We start from the raw sequence: 17,838 nt of genomic DNA, 5'->3' as shown, positions 1-17,838 counted from the left end.
GGGTCCCACAAGTCCTCCAACCCCAAACTGACCACCAACCCCGGGGCCTTGCACCTAACGACATGTCCGGCTCCCAATGCCAAGAGTCTTAAATTAACTACCTTCTATTTAATAAGAACTAGCCATTCTGGCATTTGTGGTGGGCTTCTTGAGTGTTCAGCTTCTAATTGCCCTGTTTCCCACCCTTATCCCCACCCTCAGATCAAAGCCACCAACTCCTCCACTGCCCAGACTGGCAACAGTCCTTACCCCTGTCCAGGGGGACCAGCAGACCAACTTCTATAGAGCCCAGGCTGGTCTGAACCCTCTGTCTCCCCAGGCCTCACTCACCCCAGCAAGACTGTCAGGCCTCTCCAGCACAGAAATGGACTCAACACTGCTGCCCATCTCCCCGTTCCCAGACACCTGCTGCTTTCCACCTGGCCAGTCCCATGGGCCCAATACACTCCCTCCAGCTCCAACACTCACCCACCTGACCTTCTAACCCCTAACTACCTCCTCCAGGGGCCTATACTCTATAGACTTGCCCCCCCCCACACACACACACACCTCAATTCGCCAAACTTCTTCAATGCTCTCACCTTCTAGTGACCAGGAACTCAATTCCTGACCTGATAAATATTTCCAAACTTTCTCAGAATAAAAAGGTCAAATTTCTATAGTCAGGCCCCAAAATACCTCTCCCCCTGAATGACCACTGAGCTACTCCTTCCCTATTTTTATTGGGGGGGGGGGGGGGGAAGGAGGGTTGCCAAGTTTCTTCTGAAGCCAAAGACCTAACACCTCTATTTCACCCACCCCCACTTTGACCACAAACTCTGCTCCTTTCCTGGGAGTTTATCTTGACTCCTTTTCCCCAGGATTTACCAACCACAGTCAAGGGTTATTCCTCTTCCTCCCTTCAGCCAAGACAGTGACCAACATTCCTGCCCCTTGCCTGGAGGGCTTGCAGACCAGTCACTTATCCTCTTTCCACCCCCATGAGCCCATCAGACGACTCGGACTGCCCTTTCAGCGCCAATATTGACCCACTCTTCCTCCCTTGACTGCTCTCTGTCCTCCTCTGGGGGAAGTTTAAACTCAAAGACTGCCCCCCCTCCCAATCTTAAAAACGATCAAACTTTGTTTTATTGCCCATCGTTTTAATTCCGGAGACGATCACCTTTAGCGTCCCTTTTCCCGGGGGGAGAGGGGGAAAAGGGGCATAAGCCAGCCTTTTTTCACCTTCCCATCTCTATAGTCAACACTTCTCTAATCCCGTCCAGCTCCAAATGTCTTCTTAAATCGTCGGGCACAACTTATGAGCGCCACCACGGCGCGATGCGCCGCATCGATCCCTCCCGACCACCCCCGCGCCCCCACCGCACTACCGTGTCTCCAAGGGTCTTTGGGCTCCACCGCTCCGGACACGATGTCCTCGTCGGACGGGAAAGTGACGCGCTTGGCTGCAGCCTTGAGGCGCCCGTCGACCGCAGGCGAAGCGGGGCTGGGAGGTCGGGCCTCGGCGGGGGCCTCCTCGGCGGCCTCCTCGGCGTCTCCGTTCGCGCCCGACCCGGGCGGAGCCTCCTGCGGCGGGAGCTCCATCTCCGCCGCCTCCTCACGGGGGCCCCGGGGACATGCCCCGGGCCCCGGACCTGTCTCTCCGGGTCCGCCCGCCGTCCCGGGGCATGGGCTCCGCTGCTGCTTCAGGCACCGCCTCCGTCCACTCTTCTCGTCGTCGTAGTCATCGCCGCCGGGAGTCTGAGCGTACCTCCGCCGAGCCCCGCGAGCGCCTGCTCGTCCGCAGCCGCACTTTCGCTAAATGCCGACGAGACCGCCGCGTACTACAAAAGGCAGAAAAATCAATTTAAACTATTTGCAGGCAGAATTGTCTCCCGGACGACATGGAGGCGAGAACAAAGGACAGAAAGAGCCAAGGAGAAAAGAAACGTGAGGAGAGAATCTGCCGAGCCAGAACTGCAGACTATGAGGGGCGGAGCGAGGTGGACGCCGTCTCCCAGAGCAGCGCGCAAGCGCGATCTCCAGCCACCCCTTCGCTCCCAAGCTAGAGCGCTTATGTTCGGACTCGCGCACTTTCGTCACAAGTCCTGGTGACGAAGTGGAGCAGATAGAAATAAAAGCATCTGCTTGGCAGGGTTAAGCAAACTGATAAGAGGGAGGTAAAAGGACGGAGAACTTGAAAACTCGAAAGGCGAGAAAAACTGTGAATACATGAACACAAGTGTAGGCTGCCGATGGGTGGTTCTCTGCCTAGGACGAAGCCTAAGCTCGTTTCCTCAGCAGCTCTCTGTACTGGGATCGTGTTGCTTAAACTATAATACTAAAATAAACATGGGCCTGTGAGGGGTGTAATATCTCTCGTTTCCTTTAACCGAGACAAGGAAGAGAGACGAATCTGCTAACCAAAATAGCGGGTTTTGAAGCAGGTACAACTCAGGCCAAAAGCAAATCTGTACCACCTCAGGCCACGCCCCCTTCGACTCAACTCAGTCCCTTAACATTCGCCTCTGCACTTTCGCCATGCTTTCCCAGTCGGTCCCGCAAGTCCGCGGAGGGCGGGGCTAAAAAACCCTGGACGGGAGGGGGCGGGGAAACGTCGTTGCCATAGCAACTCGAGCTAGGCCTGGGCCTCGGCCGAGCAGGCGCAGTGAATGAACCGCTGGGAACTGATTCTGTAGGTTTTACCCCTTTCAGCGTCATCGGCCGTCGGACTTTGGCGATAGGACAAACAAAACAAACTTCATCTATATTTTCATGTAATTTTTCACATACATTCTGGACTTCAGGAGAGTACAAAAGGGCTCAGAAAACACTTGTTTTAACAAGAGTGTTAAAAGGCTACTAATGACAGGCTACGTGAAGCGAGTAGGTGAACAAGCGACCCAGCTAGAGCGAAATGGAGAAAGGGCAAAGCTTTCTCACCCCGGCCCCACCCTAAGCACGCATCCTCAGCTTTTTCTCGGTAGCGCCACCGCAGAGGACCCGACTGTCCCTCGCGCGCAGTCCACACCACTGAGAGGTGGGGCTGTAGGAGGGGTGCTTGCACGCGACCACGTGACCCCGCGAGGGCCCCGCCTCTCTCGTCGGTGCCTAACCCCGCCACCTCAAAATTAAGGTCACATCCAAACTTTTCAAAACCCGCAGTCAGACCTCCGCAGCCATCCCCGAGACCAGTGATGGTCCAATACTTGCGCCTTCATATGAGTTCCTCCCATCATTTGGATGTGATTCAGCCCTTGGATAGCTTCCCTCTTCCATTCTTATCATCCCCTAAATCTGGCTGGAGCCCCGTGGGGTACACTTAAAAAAAAACAGGAGTCAAATTTTCTTGCAATAATATATTCTTTTGCAGGAGGACACAGGGGAGTATCTTCAGGATGGCTGAACTTTGCAACCCCTTCAATAAACAATTTCCTGCCCTGCAATCTACCTTCCTTTATTCTCCCAGTCTTGGAGCACTGCCATGAGCACCATATTTCTGTGGAGTTCAGAGTTCTTGGAGGTAGAGCATTCCTTTCAACAGATTCTAAAACTCCTTTGGTTGCAGAATTTTACTGAATAGGCTTTGGAGGCCCCAAGAAGCCAGAATCGCTTGGAGCTTGGCTCAAAATGCCAAGGTGAAGCCCAGAGTTCTAGACTCAGAAACATTGGAGGCCTGGGAGATAGAGTGGCTAAGCCTAAGGCAGAAAAGTGAACACAATAACATCTTTACAGCTTGAAGGTGTACCCAATAATGTCACTACATCGGAGCAGCGCCTCAGCCTGCATACCTATCGGAGTCTGCAGCTGTGACACGTAGAAGTTGGCCACGTCCAGGTCAGTGGCTCCGAAGTGGGCGGTCACATGCACACCCTCGTGCAAGGTGAAGCTCACCTGGCGGCCCACCATGGCTAGCAGGCTGCGGAGGTAGCGCTCCCGAAGGGTGGCTCGGGCCCGCTGTTCCTGGAATTCTAGAGATGCTTGAATTTCAGGAGACTCCAGGGCTTCAGGAACCAATGACTTCAGCGGGACCCTGCGTCCATCAGGGGCAAAGCCACGGCTTGAGCCATCAGGACCCCGGGGGAGCCGGAGCACAGGCACAGGAATGGTCAGTGAAGTCTGCATTGCCCTGGCTGTAGGGTGGAGAGAAAAATGCAGGAAGCCATCAGATGGGGAGTGTGGGGACTGAAGGATGGAGAAAGAAGGACTGAGTGCAAAGGCACATCTGCCAGGCATCTCACACTGGGCCTGTCCAACACCCAGCTCCTGACTCCTCCTCCTAAAATCTGCACTGCCCCTCCCCCAGTCGCTTCCTTCTCAGGACATGGCAAAACCATTCACCTGGTGACTTGGGTCAGGAACAAGGTGTCACACACACAAGAATATGAGCTCCATGAGGACAGGGATGTTTGCCTGCTTTTATCACGGCGTTATCCCCAGTTCCTGGCACAGTGTAAACAACAAGTATTTGCTGAAAGAGGGAAACCTAGCCTCCTCTTTCTCTCTCACAGCCCATCCAATCCATCAGGAAATCCTAGCTAACCAATATATTCACCACCACACAGAAGCCAGCTTGAAAGGGCTTCCACTGGCCAAATCTGGAACAATTTGAGCATTTAAATGATGACAATCACCAACTGTAACCCACTGAATGAGACAGAAATCCATGAGTCCATACTGATAGAAAGGAAGGAAAGAAGAAAGGGGGGGGGGAGGAAAAGTTCTTCCTCACAGTAGAACGTCAACTAACTGTAAAAAGAATAATGGGGAAGCAGACTTGACCCAGTGGTTAGGGCGTCCGTCTACCACATGGGAGGTCCGTGGTTCAAACCCCAGGCCTGCTTGACCCATGTGGAGCTGCCTATGCGCAGTGCTGATGTGCGCAAGGAGTGCCCTGCCACGCAGGGGTGTCCCCCGCATAGGGGAGCCCCACGCACAAGGAGTGCGCCCCGTAAGGAGAGCCGCCCAGCGTGAAAGAAAGTGCAGCCTGCCCAGGAATGGTGCCACACACACGGAGAGCTGACACAAGATGACACATCAAGGTCATAAAAGACAAAGAAAGTGTGAGGGGGAAAAAAATTATATATATATATATATTCACAACCTAACATTCTCATCCCCTTCACTGCCAATTCCCTGGTCTAGCCACCATCACTTCCTGCCTGCACTCTAGGCTTTTACCTTCCCCATCCACAGTTAACAAGCAGAGCATTCTGTGCCCGAGACAGCTTACTCCCTACCCTCTGCTCAGAGCCTTCCCAGGGCTTTCATCTCACTCAAAGTCAAAGCAAAGTCCTCACCTGTGTGCTCCCTTCTAGCTTCTCCCTGCCCTTGGCATGCCCTGCTTGCACACTCCTCTCCAGCCACACTGGCCTCCTTGCTGATCCTGACATCCCTGGGACACTCCCTTCTCAGGGCCCCTTTGGCTTGCTGTCCCCTCTGCCTGTATCTTTTTCCCTTCTCTGACAATCCTTTCTTAAAAGATCTACCCCACATCTCACTCCATCCCAATCAGGCTTCATCAAACCAATCCTTGACCCAATACTGTATATTTATTGTTCTGTTTATGGTCTGTCTGCCCCATGAGACCTCTACAGGCTGCCTCCATGCTGGAGCCCCAGTTCCTGGAACAGTTGCCTGGCACACAGACCAGGCTTGGTAAATACTGCTCAAATGAATTAATCAAGGGGAGACTGCAAAAATGAATGAATGGGGAAGCAACTATGGCTAAAGCAACTGAGTTCCCGTTTCCCATATGGAGGACCTGGGTTCAATCCCCAGGACCTCCTGGTAAAAAAAAGAAAAAGAAAAAAGGTGTCCCAAACCTGCAAGGAGAGGCACAGGCCCCCGCATGGCAAAGCAACACACCAAAAAGACGGCGACGCAACCAGGTAGAAGAAAGAAAAAAAGAAAAAGAATGGAGGGGATATTAAGATCCCAGGCCCTGCTTAGCTGTGTGACCTCAAGCATAAGACTGTTTTCTCTTCCACTGTATAAAGAAATAGCCCCAATTGCCCTTAGGATTCAATGGGCTCATGCAGGACCGGACCTGGCACTAAAAGTTAGTAGCTGCTAAGATTATTATTGCTGTGTAACCTGGAGTGAGCTGTTTAACCACTCTGTGCCTCAGTTGTCTGTAAAGTGGGGATGAGAAGATGACTGACCTCACAAAGTCGTGGGGATTATAAACCCTAAGTAATATACAATGTTTAGCACCCACCAGGCGCATCTTTAAGTGCTACTGTGATGCTGATTGCATACAAAGCAATGCTGGCCTTGGGGCAGGGAGGGTGGAGAGGGGAGAGGCTTTCCGTGGAAAGGTGAGCAAGGTGACTGAGGTGACTGACCTGTGCTGGGCACCCAGTGGGCCGGGGCCAGGCCCAAAACGGAGGTTACTAAATGGTCCCTCTTCTTCTTAAGCTCCTCCTGAGCTTTCTTAAGTTCAACTGAGCTCCTTGCAAGAAAGGACCCTGAGGAAAAATGGGCCAAGGATGTAGACCGGGGTTTCTTATCTCAGCACTACTGACATTTGGGGTTGGACAGTCTTTATTTTGGGGGGCTGTCCCATGCATAGGAGAAGGATTTTAGCAGCATCCCACTAGAGGCCAGCAGTACACACCTCCCCACCCGACCCCAGCTGTGACAACCAAAAATGTCTCCACTGGTGAAGAGCAGGGAATGTGAATTACATAGCACTAAAGCTGTTAGAAAAAGAAAAAAAAAAAACCTCCAGACATTTTCAAATGTCCCCCGGGGAGCAAAAATCTCCCCAGGTTTAGAACCACTAAAGTAAACAGGTCACGAATGGAGAAAAAAAGGAAATAAAGGTGGCTACTGAAAATATTCACAACCTCACTGAAAACCCGAGAAATGCAAATTAAAGCTCCAATGCTTAGGATGGGGCTGCTCTCAGAATATGAAGGATCAGAAATGTCAGTGAGGCATGTATTAGTGAAGCTGTGGAGAAAGAGACATCCAGATTCCTTGTCCGGCTATAAACCAGGATGGCCTCAGAGAGGTAGCCCCGAAAACTGCAACAGCTGTCATTTCCACACAGCGTTTCTAACTGGGAGGATGGGCCACAGGACAGACTTTTAGCTGTTTACCTTGTTGGACCATCTGAATTTTGTTCCACATACTCTTAAGCTCTTTTAAAGTAATCTTTTTAAATTTTTCATTTAAAAAAAGAAGTATCAAAAGGTCATTATTAGGACAATCGAAAAAATTAGACTGTAGACTATATGCCTTATATCAATGTGAAATTTCTTGAACTTGTACTTAATGTGATGACATAAGTGAATATCCTTGTTTTTAGGAAATTAGGAAATACACAAGGAAGTATTAAGTGTTCAAGGAGCATGATGTGTGCAACATACTCTCAAATGTTTAGAAAATAAAGAATGACATAATTGCAGGAAAATGTTAAAAGTTGGTAAATCTGGGTATTTGGGTAGCGGATATACTGGAGTTTTCTCAATTGTTTTTGTATTATTTTTGCAACTTTCCTGTAAGTCTTAAATTATTTCAAAATTAAACATATTAAAGGGAAAAAATAGTATTAAAGGGGGGTGGGGCAAACTGTCACACATCATGTCCCTTTAAAGATGTTAGAAAGGGCTTCCCACTCAGGAATCTGAATCCCCTCCGGAAGTTACCGGTGTTGGATGCTTACAGGCACCCACTCCCCAAAACTCATTCTGTGCCCTCCTCAGACCTTTCGCAGCACTTTGTGTAACGAGCTGCCAAGCCCCATAGGTGGCCCAAGTAGAATCCTTCCTAGCAGAACCCAGAGCAGGGGGGCAAACTTTGTCTATAAAGGGCCAGATAAATGCTAAGGCTTCACAGGCCACATCGGCTCAGGTACGACGACGACTCTACCTCGTAGCACGAAAGCAGCCATAGATAATACATAAACGAATGGCCTGCTGGACTTCAACGAGACTTTATTTATGGACACTGATATTTGAATTTTATATCATTTTCATTATGTCACAAAATCTTTTAAAAAATTTTTTTCTGCCACCTAAAAATGTACAAACCACTCTTACTTGGCTTGCATGCCATACATGAACAGCTGGGACCCAAGGGAGTTGGCCGAGCCCCAGGCTTACCACAGGGGATCAGAGGTCACTGAAACTCTTATGAGCAGCCTCCTCTCTCTTTCCTGTGAAAAGAAGCAGAGAAAGATACCTCCTAAGGTTGTTGAGAGAACCTGGGGGTGGGGGGTTGTGTCATCAGGCAAAGGAAATCAGAGAGCCTGGCCCAGAGTGCAGCCTGGACCCCTTCCCTCTCTCTGCCCCACCGACATCCAACCAGTAAAATGTATCCAAAACACAGCAGCTTCTCACCACTCCTATTCTGCCCTGGGCTCTGTCCAGCCACTGTCACCTCCCCCTGGACTACTGCAGGTTCCTCTCACTGTCACCCCCCACTCAGTCACCCACACGGTTGTCAGAGGCACCTGTGAGAACTAAGTCAGAGACAATCTCTCCTTTTCTCAGAGCCCTCCCATGGCTCAGGCCTCACCCAGAGTAAAAAAACCAAAGTCCTGGGAAGCGGACTTGGCTCAACAGATAGAGCGTCCACCTACCACATGGGAAGTCCAGGGTTCAAACCCAGGGCCTCCTGACCCATGTGGAGCTGGCCCACACGCAGTGCTGATGCGCGCAAGGAGTGCCCTGCCACGCAGGGGTGTCCCCGTGTAGGGGAGCCCCACGCACAAGGAGTGCGCCCCGTAAGGAGAGCCGCCCAGCGCGAAAGAAAGTGCAGCCTGCCCAGGAATGGTGCCACACACATGGAGAGCTGACACAGCAAGATGACACAACAAAGAGACAGATTCCTGGTGCCACTGACAAGAAGGCAAGCGGACACAAAAAAGCATACAGAGCAGATAACAGAGAGAGAGGGGAGAGAAATAAATACAAACAAATCTTTAAAAAAAAAAAAAACAAAAAAACAAGGGAAGCTGACGCTTGGCCCAGTGGTTAGGGCGTCCACCTACCACATGGGAGGTCTGCGGTTCAAACCCCGGGCCTCCTTGACCCGTGTGGAGCTGGCCCACGTGCAGTGCTGATGCGCGCAAGGAGTGCAGCACCACGCAGGGGTTCCTCCCCCCGCCCCACGTAGGGGAGCCCCACGCGCAAGGAGTGCGCCCCATAAAGAGAGCCGCCCAGCACGAAAGAAAGTGCAGCCTGCCCAGGAATGGCGCTGGACATACGGAGAGCTGACACAGTAAGATGACGCAACAAAAAGAAACACAGATTCCCGTGCCGCTGACAACAAAAGTGGACAAAGAAGACAGAGCAGCACACAGAGAACAGATGAGGGTGGGGGAGGGAAAGGGGAGAGAAATAAATAAATAAATCTCAAAAAAACAAAAAAACAATACCAAAGTCCTTACAATGGTGACAAGACCCTGCCTCTGGACCTCATCTCCCACCGGTGTCCTCTGCTTACTGTGCCAGGCACGTACCCACCTCAGTGCCTTTGTACTTCTTGTTCTACCTGCATAGAGCCTCCTTCCCCCAGATACACAGTTCACTCTCCCCTTCCTTCCCTCACTTCACTCAGGCAGGTCACTGCTCAAATACCACCTTTATAGGGAGAAAACAAGTCGCCCCTTCACCCTGCTTTATCTTTCCTTTATAACACTCATCACCTCCTGACAATATGGATTTACTAGTTTCCTTGTGTACTGTTATTTCACCATAGAAATATAAACCTTTGACAGAAAGCACATGGCCAGTTTTTTCCCAACTCCAGCTCCAACCCCACTTAACAGGGCCTGGCAAACACAAGGAGGTGGGGGAACTCAGTAAATCCGGTTGAAAGAATGTATAGAGACTGGAGCCCTAGGCAGGGAGTGAGCAGAGGAGGTCCAGGATGTGGTTTAGATTTCACAGGATCCCTCTGCCTGCTTACACAGAAAAAAGACTGTGGGGGACAAAGGAAGAAGCAGGGAGCCCCATCAGGAGGGTGGGGTAGGGGGAAAGGACAAATTGGAATAAGGATACAGTTTGAAGGTTGCGAGCCTCCAGGATTTGGTGGACTGCATGTGTGGGTTAAGGGAATAAACGGAGTCAAGGGGGACTACAAAGTTTTTGCCTGATGGAGGAGACCACAGTGAATGGGGATTAAGAGATGTGTTTCTCTTTATTTCACCACTGACACCAAGTTTAGATAATAGTTACCTGTCCCCAGGGCATTCCCTTAATCAAGATTACCATTTGAATTAAGAGAAACACTCAAGATCTGGACTTAAGCAAGTGACCAAAAAATTGTTAAATCTCTGGATTTAAAAAAAAAGCAAAAACAACAACTGAAGAGAAGGCCCAAAGTCAGGTCTTGTTTTTTCCATGAGGAAAAATAAATAAATATTTGGCTAGACCTCTGGAGTCCCCATTATCCAGAAGAGGAAACTGAAACTGAGAGACGTAAAATCATTTGCTGGGTTCAAGCAGGAAAAGGAGGAAAACCCAGACTGGATTGACAAAGAAGCCCAGTCCCTCAACCCTGCCCTCCGCAGGAGAGCACACACAGCAGGCACACTTTCTTCCATCAGCAAGGAAGGGGGGGGGGGGAAGGTTTTGGACCCAAGGTGTGACCAGATAAGAAATTGGCTGGGAAAAGGTCAAGCAGGGTCTGCCCAAGGCTAAGGCAGGTATTATCCATTCTCCCCGGTGACCTGTCCTTTATCCTTTATCCTTTCAATCTTTCAGCCAAGGATTAACTGCAGATAGTTTCAGGAAAATTTTCTGAACCCTTCCCCACCTTCCAAAACAGCTCAGTTTAACGCCAGCGCCCCTCAATCAGCTCAATGGCAGGGGCAGGAAGAGTTTCACAGATCTCCCTCCTTCCTCAGCTCCCCCTTTCAAAAACCGAGAATGGATCAGCTAGTGGAAACACTCTGCCAGAGCTTCGCTGGTGCCAAGGGGGGGGAACCAGCAGGTACCAGATTAAAAGGGAGGCCCACAGACCCCAATTAACCAAGATGCTGACAGGTCCACACACATCTCCCAGGCTGCCTCGTCTTGATGCACATGAGTCGATGGAGCTTCCAGGGAAGGTCAGAATCCCAACCAAAGACTCCCTCCCCTCCTCTCTGCCCCCGGGGCCGGTCAGTGTTCTTTCAATTCCGCCCTGGCCACCCATCGCTTTCTTTTTCTTATACTAAGTAGGTCCTCTGGGCCCCCAGGCGTCCACTCCCCACCCCGCCCTGGACGCTTGGTTTGGAAGTGATTCTCAGATCCCAGCTCCGATAAAGAAGCTAGTACACCTCGGGGAAAGGTGGGAGCGTGATGACCGTAGCCGTTATTATTTTTCAGAGGGGGCGCATTTTCCACCCTTCTCTACTCCCCCCACCCCGGGCGCAGGGACATTCCACCGCCTGCGGCCGAAGACCAGAAGACCAGAGCGTCCCCGCTGCCGACGTTCCCGCCGCGGACCTGCCTCTTCCCGCCACTTCCCGGCCTGGCCCGCGGGTGGGCGTCCAGGGCTCCGTTCACGGCGCTCCCCTCCCCCGCTCCCGCCCGCCGTCCCGCACTCACCGAGGTCCGCAGCCGCTGGGGCCCCCACTTCCGCCGGCGCCCCCTTGGCAGAGGCCCGGGCGGGCCGCGAGCCTCCGAGCCTGAGTTCCGCCCGCGCCGCCACCCGCGCCGCCACCGCCGCCCCACGTGGCCAAGGGCAGGCCCGCAGGCTGGCTCACCACCCCGCGGGCTTTGCTGGGCGCTCGCCCGGGTGTCATCCGCCGGCCTACGAGGTGGGGGCATCCAGGATGCCCATTTTACGGAGAAAGAAACTGAGGCTCAGAAAGGAGGTGGTTTCCTCCCTGCCTGCTTAAAGGCAGAGCTTGGTCTCTGGAACCTCCAGATCTCAGGGCTGTGTATCCCCATGTTCACGGACATTCACGCACCTCCCAACCCCTCACCTCCAGGCAGGACTACCTGAAACCGAGATGTTCTTCCCAACAGCCACATGCCAGGAAAAGAGCTTTGGAGTACAGCAGCTGGAATGGACCCACCATTTTGCCCTCCAGCCTTCCCTGCAATCTTATTTTATACAAAGGGGGAAAGAAGCTCCCGGAGAGGGATTGTCTGGCCTGAGGTGCTGTGGGACCTCACTGCTCTGGGCGCTGACAGAATTAACTTCCTTCACAGGGCGTTTCACAAGGGAAGGGCCACAGGGGCCTCTGCTTCCCACCAAGGCCCCCCCTGCCCCCAATGCTTGGCACAATTAGGCCGAATGCAAATACCTGCTGAAAGCATACCAGGCCAGTCACGCAGTAGGAACTTAATGTGCATTTGTTGACCGAACTGATGACTGGATATATTGATGAACAAGTCAGAGCGGGATCCTGCCCTCTCTGGACCTACATTCTGAGGGTGGGGTGGGGAGTAGGGGATAAAGGTGGGGGTTGGGGGCACAACACGAAATAAATGAACAAATGCATAAAGATGATTTTTCAGGTACAACTGATGTAAAAATAAAATAAAATAAAATAAAATAAGGGCCATGGGATAAAGGGTTGGCAGGGTTGGGGAAGTGTCTGTTTTTGGGTGGTCAGAGGAGGTGGCACTGAAAGACAAATAGCCTCCTCCGTTCCAACCATCCCAAACTCCTCTCGACAGAAAGAGAAACTGAGGCTCAGGAGGGAAGTGGAGACAGAGGTCATTGAGTGTAAATTGCGAGGCCTTGGGCAGGGTGGGGCTACTTTAGATACAGGTGGTCAGGAGGGCCCTCTGCTCCAGGAGGACAATTGAACTGAGGCCTGAATAACAATATGCGGAACCGGCCTGCCTGGAGCAGTGCTCCAGGAGATCAGCATGTGAAATGCCAAATTCACTCAGTCCTTCCCTGGGGACACCTGGGGCAGGACAGACCCTGGCCTTGACCTCAGGGGCCTTGGGGTGGGGGTGGGGGTGAGGAGAGAACAGTCAACAGTTTTGTCTTATGACATAGTCTGGCGGTGAAGAAAATAAAGCCCCTAAGGGCTGGAGGGCCAGGCAGCGTGGCAATGCCACTTCAAGCAGTAATGGGGGAGGGCAGCGTGGGGGTGGGGGGAGTTCAAGGAGCGAGGTGGAGAGTTGGCCCTTGAGTTTGAATTGCAAGTTCAAGCCTAGGAGCAGAGTTCATGTATGGGGTCACTATGCTCCTCTGCTTCAAGCACTCCCAGAGGGTCTGTTCTTAGAAAACCCAAAGACCTGAAACCCGTCCAAGACCCTCTTGGTTCTGACCCCCTTTCCTCGCTGACCTCAGACACCCGCTCCCTCTGCCCCCTCCTCTCTTGTGCCAGAATACCCAGGCAGCTGGCTGGCTTCCTCCCTGCCTCTATCCTCTCTCCATCCATCGTGCCTTTCCCGCCCTGGAACCCTGCCCCCCTCCCTAGTTTTCTTTTTTCCGCAGGGTACTTATCATCCTGGAAAGCAGGCTGTGTGATACCTGTGTGATACGTGTCCATCTTGTTCATTGTAAGCCTCTCCCGCTGGAGTGTGTGCTCCACAAGGGCAGGGATTTGAACTGTTTTGTTTACTGCTGTATCCCCAGTGCCTGGACAGGGTCGGACACTCAGGAGGCGCGCAATAAATGCTTGCTAAGCGAATTTCCTAATGCGTTTAGTTCAGGTGACTGTTAGGCGCCTACTTGGAAACCTGGCCTCGACCATTTTCTCGCTGCGGGTGTAGGTTCCCTGGGCCTCAGTTTCACCAGCCCTAAAATGGCACCAGGAAGGGCAGGCTGGAGGCCGCATCGCGTGAACTCGGGGTGATTAGGGCTGTCCACTGCCAGCCGCTTGGGCTCAGCCCTGATGGAGTTTGACTGCCCGCAGGGCCCCTGCGGGCCGCCCCGTCCCCTCCCGTCAGGCCCCGCCCCCGGGGGCGGAGCCACGGCTCAGCCAGCACGTGTAAGAGTTCGCGGCGGGTCGCAGCCGCAGTCACTCACCTGAGCGCCTCGGCCGAGCACACCGCCTGCGCGTCCTCCTCCGCCCGCGCGTCCTCCGCCCGCTCGCCCCCCCGGCCCCGCGACCCATGTCCCGCCGCAAGGCCGGCAGCACACCCCGCCGAGTAGACCTCGCGCCCGCCGCCTGCGCCGACGACGAGATGGAGATGCCCGACCTCGTCATCGAAGTGAAGCCCGACCCAGACGCGCGGCCCCTACAGGCCCCAGAGCTGGAGCCCTGCTCGCCGAAGGAGCGGCCCGCGCCCGGGCGGTTCGGGGACGAGTCCCGCCACTTCCCCGGCTCCACGCCCGCCGGGGCCGCCCTCCACGCCATTGGCGCCCGGAGCCAGTGGGCCCCGTGGACGCCGCTGATCCCGAACCCTCTCGGTGAGCGCCCCGGGGCCCGGGGCCCGGAGCCCAGCCTCCCTCCCCTTTGACTCTCGGTGGGACCCCCTCCTCTGGGCACGGGCCCCTTTCTGGCTCTACCCTATGTTGCCCGCCCTGCTCTGGCCCCCAGCCCCGTTTCTGGCCCTTGGGTTTCCCCTCTCCTTCGGAACCCCCGGCCCCCATCCTGGCCCCACCGCACACTCACCGCCTGCTTCCTCCCTGCAGACCGCCAGCCCTGGACCGACAAACGCCCAGATCTGTTGACCTGTGGCCGCTGCTTACAAACCTTCCCGTTGGAGGCCATCACTGCCTTCATGGACCACAAGAAGCTGGGCTGTCAGCTCTTCAGAGGCCCTGGCCCCAGGCAGGGGTCAGGTGAGTAGAACCGAGACTGCAGGCTCCCTCTCAGGTTCAAGGGCCGGGCTTCCTGCTGCAGAGGGGGCAGAGCTGGACAGGCAGGGCAGTGAGCGCCACTTCCCCTTTCTCACTCTCCATCGGGTGCAGCTTAGGCGTGGCCAGGGCCTGCCCCGGGCCTGCCCCGTCCTGGGCTGGGATGCGTGGGATGGGGGCTGGGCAGGGAAGGAGGGACGCCCACAGGGTGTGGCCAGCCCCAGAAGACTGGCGTGGGGATTTGCCACACACACACCCCCCAATCTGGTTTCACTTCTCCTTCCCCTTGGCCATAAATAACTGGGCAGGTGGCTGGACCAGGGTGGCAGTAGAGGGGACCTCTGGGGAGGGCAGTGGCCTGGGGGAGGGGGAGCCGAGGCCAGCTGCAAGGCTTCAGGGTGGGCAAGGGGATTGCCACCTCCTCCCATCTCTCTATCACTTCTGATCCAGGTGCTCGTGTATTTGCACAGAGCTGGGGAAGGGGCTTCTGGGCCTCCACCCTGATGGAAGGAATCTCCCAGCTGTGTGTGCTGGGAAGCCCCTGGTTTGCACCAGGCCCCCCTTGTCTGGGCATCTGGGTTCCTTCTCTCGGGAGGGAATTAAAACCCTTACCATGGGGATGGGCCCGTGGTGAGCTTTTGGTCATTTTAGGCTGTGAGGCTCATCTAAACCCACAAATTCTGGCCCTGGCCCAGGTCTTCTGGGATTTTTGGTGGAATTAAATTCAGGGCTGGATCAGGGAAGTCTCCTGGTGGGAAAAGGGAGGAGGAGCTAATTGAATCATTTTAGATCTGCACCCTGGGGAGCCGGAGGGGCTGTGATGGACTCATCAGGATAAAACAATCAGAGATGCTGTGAATTGTGGGCGCCTGGTGCCAAGGGTTTAGCAGGTGTTAACTGAGGGCTTCTAGGGACCAAGTCTTAACCACTCCGTTTGAGGTCATGGCCACCCTAAAGGGAGGGGAGGGGGGTCCCTAGGATCCCCATATTCTAGGCATCGAGGAAACTGAGGCTCAGAGAGGGTTATGTTTTGCCCAAAGTCACACAACTTGGGAGCCAGAGAGTTGGGACCCAGGCCAGGCTGACCCTCCCCAGCCCCAAACTGTGCTCTTGACCCTGGTGTTGCATCCCAAAAGCTACCCCATCCAAGGGTGAAAATTCTGTAGGCAAGTGAAAGGCTGGGAGTGTGAGTACCCTCCAGAGAAAACATCAAATATGGGGGCTCTTGAATAGGGTCGATGCAGAGGGGCTTCTCTCCATCTGGGCCTTGGCTCCCTGCTATGTGCTCAAGTCTGTTTATGCAACACCCAAGCAGGGCTTGGCAGGGAAAAGCCCACCTGACAAGGTAGAGCTTGTTACTCTTTTTAAATCCAAAATCTTTATTGAAAAACCTGCCATTGCCCCTCCCCCACTTTCTACGTTTCTGGGCTGAGATCCCAGCTCCACTACTTCCAAGTTGTGTGATCCTGGAGAAGCCCCTCTTGGTGCCTCATTTTCCCCATCTGGGTCTTGGTGATAGTGAGAACTGAGGCGCCACATGGACCCTGGCAGATGGGAAGTGCTCATTGAGCTGGCAGGCTGGGCCTCTTTGACCACCTGTGTAAAAGCACTCCTCCCCGGTCCTCTGTTTCCAACGTTGCCCTTTGAAGAGTTTCAAGCAGCAAAATCGAATGAATCCCTGGGTACTCATCACCCACTCCAAAGACCTTCCTTCGTTCTTGCCTGCCCCTCCTCCTCTCAACACATGCTTCGGGAGGGCATGGGGGTTGGCGTCTTATGGCCCCTGAAACAAAACCTTTCCCATTTCCCAAGGAAGGAGTCCAGTGGGCAGCAGTCGAATGACCAAGAGCACTCGCTACCCCGTGAGCACGCACACTCTCCACTGACTACCCTGCTTCTTTCTCTTCTCTCTAGAACGGGAGGACCTGAAAGCCCTGAGCTGCCTTCACTGCGGCAGAGAGTTCACCGAGCCCTGGAGGCTGCTGTGCCATGCCCAGGGGGACCATGGGCTGTCTATCTACCAGACGGAGGTGGAGGCCCCAGAGGCCCCGCTGCTGGGCCTGGCAGAGGTGGCTGCAGCCATGTCCACCATGGTGGGGCCAGTGGCCGAGGCCCAGGGCCCCCGGGCAAGCACCCGGCGGAGCCCAACCTGCCCTGTGTGCAAGAAGACGCTCAGTTCCTTCAGCAACCTCAAGGTGCATATGCGCTCGCACACGGGCGAGCGGCCCTACGCCTGCGACCAGTGTCCCTATGCCTGTGCCCAGAGCAGCAAGCTCAACCGCCACAAGAAGACCCACCGACACGTGCAGCCCCAGAGCCTCTGCACCGCAGACGCCAGCCGGGAACAGGCCTCGGCGGCCCCTCCAGAGCCAGCCTCCCATGCTGCCGCCCCGGCCAGCACCCTTCCGCACAGCAGTGGGGAAAGAACTGGAGCTGCTGCCACAGCAGGGGTCCAGGAGCCTGAGGCGCCTGGCAGTGGGGCTCAGGCAGGCCCCAACGGGGAAGATTGGGGGGTCACCACGGAACAGAGAACCGACCCTGCCAAGGGCCAGAAGACCTTACCCAAGAAGACGCAGAAGCCAGCGGGTAAGAGCCGTGGGCCCGGGGGCAGGTGCGAGTTCTGCGGGAAGCATTTCACCAACAGCAGCAACCTGACCGTGCACCGGCGCTCGCACACCGGAGAGCGGCCTTACGCCTGTGAGCTCTGCCCCTATGCCTGCGCCCAGAGCAGCAAGCTCAACCGCCACCGCCGCATGCACGGCCTGGGGCCCGATGGCATCCGCTTCCAGTGTCCCCACTGCCATGTGCCCTTTGGCCTACGTGCCACCCTGGACAAGCACCTGCGGCAGAAACACCCTGAGGCGGGCGGGGGCGCCTGAACTCCAGGCACAACCTCTCCTGCTGCCCATGTACCACTGTCCCCACTCCAGCTGACCTGCGTGTCCTCCCCACTTGTGCAAGTAAACTCTCTCTCCTTTGTTACACACTTGAGTGTGGACTCTGCTTTCTTGGGGCGTTTGAGGTGGGGCAGGAGGCTTCCCCTCCTCAGGATGGACGGCTGGACAGACCGGTTTGGAATGAGGGGGTGAGGGGAAAGGCCAGCCCCCATGCCTGGGGCCCAGCAGGACTGGCACGGAAAGCCGCGCTCCC

General features: G+C 54.6%; 3 protein-coding genes across 12 annotated transcripts in view; 1 reads left to right on the top strand and 2 right to left on the bottom strand.

Moving 5' to 3' along the window:
* The window catches only part of PPP1R37 (protein phosphatase 1 regulatory subunit 37), a 50,623-nt gene extending 48,851 nt beyond the window's left edge, over nt 1–1,772 (bottom strand). The window contains exon 1 of one of the 2 annotated variants that reach the window (XM_058280413.2): nt 1,371–1,772. In XM_058280413.2, the coding sequence (XP_058136396.1) occupies nt 1,371–1,584 (214 nt within the window). In that variant the 5' untranslated portion in view covers nt 1,585–1,772. The remainder of the gene's footprint in view (nt 1–1,370) is intronic. The other variant, XM_023586223.3, reaches the window with a different exon arrangement.
* A 1,551-nt stretch (nt 1,773–3,323) lies between these two features.
* On the bottom strand, nt 3,324–14,683 carry GEMIN7 (gem nuclear organelle associated protein 7). Of its 9 annotated transcripts, none has more exons than XM_071209325.1 (4): nt 11,526–11,615; nt 8,091–8,143; nt 6,327–6,449; nt 3,324–4,112 (listed from the first exon to the last, which is right to left on the bottom strand). In XM_071209325.1, exon 4 carries the CDS (start codon nt 4,102–4,104, stop codon nt 3,709–3,711), a length of 396 nt encoding a protein of 131 aa, XP_071065426.1. In that variant the 5' UTR covers nt 4,105–4,112; nt 6,327–6,449; nt 8,091–8,143; nt 11,526–11,615; the 3' UTR covers nt 3,324–3,708. The 9 variants fall into 9 exon arrangements, with proteins under 9 accessions (XP_071065426.1, XP_071065427.1, XP_004484105.1 ...); XM_071209326.1 differs by lacking the exon at nt 11,526–11,615 and adding an exon at nt 11,424–11,517; XM_004484048.5 differs by lacking the exons at nt 6,327–6,449; nt 11,526–11,615 and adding an exon at nt 14,504–14,525.
* ZNF296 (zinc finger protein 296) lies at nt 13,922–17,668 on the top strand. The gene is made up of 3 exons (XM_004484055.4): nt 13,922–14,298; nt 14,524–14,673; nt 16,603–17,668. The coding sequence occupies exons 1-3, from the start codon at nt 14,001–14,003 to the stop codon at nt 17,565–17,567; spliced, it is 1,413 nt and encodes a 470-aa protein (XP_004484112.1). The 5' UTR covers nt 13,922–14,000; the 3' UTR covers nt 17,568–17,668.
* The last annotated feature ends 170 nt before the right edge of the window (nt 17,669–17,838 follow it).

Source organism: Dasypus novemcinctus, chromosome 18 (assembly GCF_030445035.2).
Source record: "Dasypus novemcinctus isolate mDasNov1 chromosome 18, mDasNov1.1.hap2, whole genome shotgun sequence".
Taxonomy (NCBI): Eukaryota; Metazoa; Chordata; class Mammalia; order Cingulata; family Dasypodidae; genus Dasypus; species Dasypus novemcinctus.
The sequence above is the reverse complement of the archived record's forward strand: the minus strand, read 5'-3'. Positions and strand labels throughout refer to the sequence as shown.